This window comes from Entamoeba invadens (assembly GCF_000330505.1).
Source record: "Entamoeba invadens IP1 unplaced genomic scaffold scaff_1105074724939, whole genome shotgun sequence".
Classification (NCBI taxonomy): domain Eukaryota; phylum Evosea; order Mastigamoebida; family Endamoebidae; genus Entamoeba; species Entamoeba invadens.
Genome location: NW_004440180.1, coordinates 99897 through 105527, shown reverse-complemented (window position 1 = coordinate 105527; position 5631 = coordinate 99897). Strand labels below are relative to the sequence as shown.

General features: G+C 27.7%; 1 protein-coding gene across 1 annotated transcript; it reads right to left on the bottom strand.

The window, feature by feature from the left end:
* Positions 1-3295: 3295 nt before the first annotated feature.
* Positions 3296-4342, bottom strand: EIN_418260 (hypothetical protein; the record flags this gene model as incomplete). The annotated part of the gene is made up of 1 exon (XM_004254690.1): positions 3296-4342. One exon carries the CDS (start codon positions 4340-4342, stop codon positions 3296-3298), a length of 1047 nt encoding a protein of 348 aa, XP_004254738.1.
* Positions 4343-5631: the final 1289 nt, after the last annotated feature.

Below are 5631 nucleotides of genomic sequence, written 5' to 3'. Positions count from 1 at the left end.
CCAATATATTATTTATTTTTTGTCCAAATCACATATTTTTATTAAGCTTCATATCGTATTTCATGAAAAATTATTATTAAAAATGCTAATAAAACGGGAAAAATATTTTCACCCGTTTTATAAGCTTTTTTGATACTAATTTTTGATATTAAAAATCTTAGGTACAAAGCCAAGTCTTTAAAACAGTATTTAAAAATCAAACAAAAATCAAATAAAATGATATGAGTCTTAAGTAAGTTGTTCTTCTTTTGTTTTTATAATGTTAATTGAGCAATTTTTAAAAATAATAAATATATTTACTTATTATTTTCTTGTTTGCTCAATAAAAATAACATGGTTTATTTTATTATTATTAAGTCAATTCCAGATAAAAACAAGTTGTTATATCTCAATAAAAACCAACAAATAAACATTGTTTAAAAACCTTCTCAAATTTAAGATACATATTATTTAACCTCATTTAAATTGAAAGAAATAAAACTTAAAAACAAAACGAATAAACCTTGATTATCTTAATAGTGTGATGTAAAGTGTGAGAAGGAAACCAGCAAGGGATTTTTATTTCTGATATTGTTAAAATGGTTTTGCACCATTTTTACTTCATTCACATCAAGTACACTAGTTTGTATAGTGTTTAGATGAAGTGAATGCAAAAGATCGGTGAGTTTAAAATATGTACCAACAAGTCAAACATTATTATTTGGAATTTTATGAGTGATAGTAATTATGTTTTAATTACAAACAATGTGTGTGTTTGAAATGTATAAATAGACGTTGTAAAATACATGTTATATTAGAATTATTTGTTGTCTTCATATGATAATTAGAAGTGTTTGGAAAGCGGAGACCAATTTATGTATGCGAAAGACAGGTGTAGTTTTAAGAAAAGTTGAATTGTTTCGCCAATAATGATGTTGTAGGTCCTTGTGAAATAAGCAAAAAAATTATCTATGACACAATAAATAAGTGCAAAAGTAGTATTACAAACTGCTTAATGAACTTTTCGATAAGTTTGTGAGATGTCAACTAACACCCACTTTGGCAATTTACAACAGCAGAGAGTTTGTTCTGAAAGTGAAACAATGGATAATTATGAAACTACAATTTTAAATATGCAAAGTGCAAAGTGGGTATTACTTCTGAGTGATGTGATAAGAACGATGAGGAGTCTGACACAAATGCAGCGAAGTACTTATCGCGCTAATTTGGGTATTTTTTCAAAGTGCAAAAATATTATCACTTGTTTAATGTGATAAAAACTTTATATGTCGATTTTTAAAGTGTTGCTGGATGTACAAATTGCAAAGATAAGTATTGTTAGCAAGGGAAAAATTGCTTCAAGCATGGCAATAAATGCAAAACATGTTTACACAGTGAATGTAAATACATTACATGTAATCTTTAATATTTGGTTATATCATAACATCACTTAATTTCAATGAAAACCTGAAATTGTTTGTAATGTAATATGTTTTAATGTTTACAATGTGAAAGTGTTTATTACTTGAATTGATAGAAGTGCGTTAATTGTGAATTGTGAGTTTTGTATGAATTGTGAAAGGTTGTGCAACTGATTTAGTTTAAGTAAGTTGGAAGTGTGTGTATTACACAGCGTTGGAGTTCTGTAAGAGTGAAGAGAATACTATGCGAATAAATTGAATACCAAAAGTATTATCTTATATTTATAAATTAAGTTGTTTTTAACATCAAAACAACGCGTTTTCAATTACACTTACAATTATCATTATTATTGTAATAATAGTCACATTGTTTGTGATGTATTTATTGTTCAAATTACAAATGATGTTATTTTTTAAAGACAAAGTGTGCGTCTAAAATGAATTTATGGAACATCAACTTTATCTTATTTTTCAAGGAGTTATGTCAAACAAAACTACGCTTATCTTCTCTGTTGACTTTGATACAAATTGTTCACAATCACTTGACAAACCATTCATGACGTACTCTGTGTTGGAAACAACACAAAGTGCTTAATTAAAGAACAACTGAAATACAAAAAAAACAAATGAGATGAACATTGATGTTGGAAAAATATATTGTGAAAAGAATACCGATTAAGGCTTTTTAATGCGTTTTTTTGTTGAATATGGCAGCGGGAAGAGTTTCTATTGAGAAAATGAAAGAAGTTGAAAACAATAAAAAACGTTTCAAGAAAAAAAAATAAAGTAGTTGACTATCAATTAAATTGATATAGAAGTTGTTGGGATTGTTGTATTAAAACTGAAATAACAACTTGTATTTTTCAATGAATATTTGAGTTTTTTAAATACCGTTGTTAATTTCATATTTTGATGACAAGTCGTTTTCATTTTTGAAAATAACCGTTCGACACTCATTGTCATTGGGAAAACGGTCATCATTTTTACAACAAAACTTTGTAACTTTAAAAGTTTTAATTGCTTCAATGTTGTAAAAAATATCTACAAGAGTATGCCCATATGGTAATTGGTCAATGTCTCAAGAGTTTGTTGCAACTCATTTTTACTTTTTATGATATTTTTCTCATTTTTTCAATTTCACTTTCGCTGCAATTTGTTAAATAATTGGTCAATAACACAACTTCCTCTGATAAGTTCTTGTAATTATTAGGTAGTGAAATAGATTTTCCACTTAATATTAGTTCAGGAATGTCATTAATAGCCAGAATACTATCAAAACTATAAGGTGTTGGGTTTTTGTCCCAAACAGTTAAATCGACAGTGTAATTTGAAAAGTCGACAAGACCACAAATCGTGTTCATATTGACTGAGTGTGACACATTATTGTATCTCAAAGTTAGTTCAGTCAAAGTCCGATACAATAATTTCAGAAGTAACGAATGGTCGACTTTGAGTACCTTCTCGAGTTCGGCAAAGTCTTCAAAGTTTGTTTTTTCAACCTTTCTTATCATCATATCAATATAATCAATAAATACGTTAATTCTTCTTGTGTATTCTGGAACAGTTCCTTCTTCTTCTTGAAGGGAACTCGAGAAATAAAATAATATTTTGCAATACTCTGTAGTTACTTTAAATATATTCCTAATTTGTATTTTCTTCATATCAAATTTTGTATAAATTATACCATTCTTTTTAAAATATTCAAGTAAATCATTTTGCACATTTTCATTCAAGATATACTTTGATATGGCTTTGTAATTGGAAGTAATATCTTTCAAATTGTTGTATATATATAACCATCGTGTATAGCAATTAGTCGCAATTCCCGATTTTACAATTTTACTTTGTTTTTCAAAGTCTCTAATTCTTTCTTCTTTACAAAACTATTGACAGAACTATTCTATCATTTTTACTTCTGGTTCAGTGTCGCAACTTTCACCAACTAAATGGAACCTATGGGTAGAACACCACCATCCCTTAATTGATGGATATGGAACCCGTGTTTTCGCTGTCAACAAACCCAACTGTACATTGAATTGTTCAACCACGTCTCTATCAACTCCACACATTGTAGCACAACCATCGGTTGTGATGCAGTGTAATTTATTTAATGGAATTCCAAGCAACAACAATTCATCGAGTAACCATTTCGCAACTGATTCAGAGTTTGTTTTTTTCTCTTCATATTCTTTAAGAATAAGAGGGACGGAATAAAAGTCTCCATTTAATTCATACCTCAAAATAACACAGTAGATTTCTTTGTGCTTTTTGGTGGTCGAGTCAGTTGCGATACAAATGCACCCACAATTTCCCATACAATCCGCAAAATCACCAAAAGAGTAAACGTTTGCTCTTTTAATTTGCCTTCCAACAGACCTTTGACTCAAACTTAGTGATTTTATGTCGTCAAAATATTGTCTCGAAAGCAGGTAAAATTTCAAGTACTGTCCAAATCTTACTGCGTTTATTTGCGATTCAGATAAACCTGCCTCAATAGAAAGTGAATTTATCAAATACTCAACGATTGATCTTTTGATAACATTCATATTTTCCGTTTGTTGTTCACTTTCATTTTCAAATAAATAATCAATCAAAATTTTGTAATTTTCAAAATCAAATTTACCTTTATAGAATGTGTATTCTCGAATATCTTCCAATGCTTTATTTAAATTAACGTTTCCAATTCCAACACTTTTATAATGCACAAAAATTCCACTTTTAAAGTCTTCAACTGATGTGTTCAGTTTATCAGACATTTTCCGTTTGTGTTTAATGACAAAAACGCTGTGTTGTTGTGCGTGTAAATCGTCTTTAGTTTGTGAAGTGTGCACATTTGCTTGTTCTTCGTCATGTTGATCTATTTGAGGAGCATCATTTGAAGGTTCAATACGAGTTATTTGTGTATGTGAATCTTCATGAACAATTAAAACGTTATTTACCATATCAAGTTGATTGTTTTGTGTACTTTCGATTTGCTCAACTTCTCTGACTTCTTCTTCAATCAAAATACCAGAAGTGCAATGACTTGTTGGTCTTCTTTTAATTTGGTGTGTCTAAGGAGGTGTCTTTCTAAATTTATTATAAGAAGAACCATCAAAAAAACCTTCGAATTATTGCAATTTTCGAGTATCTTTTATTTGTGTAAGGATACCCAACTTTGGATGTTGTCGTTAAAATATCACTGGTATAAATTTCTGTCGAGCTTGTGTTCTCCGAATTTACAAATTCTTGAAAAACTGTTTGTTCTTCGGATGAAATGAAACGTATTGTTTTTGGATGTGACTCTAAGTGACTTCCTTTAGAAGATTTTTTAATCCATTTATTGTGAAGAAGACAAAAATACCAATCTTATCTGTTTTGTGTTGTTTGGAAAGAAGTGTGTATAAGACTTCGAGAAAAGGCGTATAGATCATTCAAAAACACAGATTTTGCTCTTCCATTGTAATTTACTTTTTAGATTATATTTTAACCCTTAACAAATAATATGTTTTATTAACATTATGAATATTTTAAATAATAAAACGTTTTAAAAATTAATAATACAATTACAACTTTCATTTACATATAAAATTAACATTGAAATTATCTTTAATGCTAAAAAATAAATGAAATTGCACAATAATAAACAAATATAAAAAACGTTGATTCAATCAATAAGATACCAAAAAAATGTATTTTTTATCATGTTTATAAAGTAAAAACTTGCCTATTGTTATTTATAATCAGATGAAAGCAGTAATAATAATTATAATTATCTAAATTCGAAACTATATTTATTTCTTCAGTTTGAAAAGCAAATCTGCAAATACTTTTCATAATTATAAAAACAAATTTACTTAATCATATTATCATCTATAATATTACAAACTTGGTTGTTTGTTAGCAAAGAAATACATGTATTTTTAATTAATTAATTTTAAAACTTAAATAAACTCAAACAATACTATTATTATTGTTTTACGACGAGTTTAACAGTGAATTGTTTAACATGTAAGTGTTGTGTTATTCGTTTTTAAAATCATAAACACAATTAACTAAACTATTTATTTTGGCTATAATTTAAAGTTGTCATAACTATTAATTTAAAAAGCAACCACTTTTTTCTATACAAACAAAAGACTTATTTGTATTTTGTAATAAATTGTGAAATTGAAGTTTTTTTATTTTTCAAGACTGTATTTCAAGAATAATTATAAATTTGACGCCGTTGCAATATTTTTCAAATGTTTCT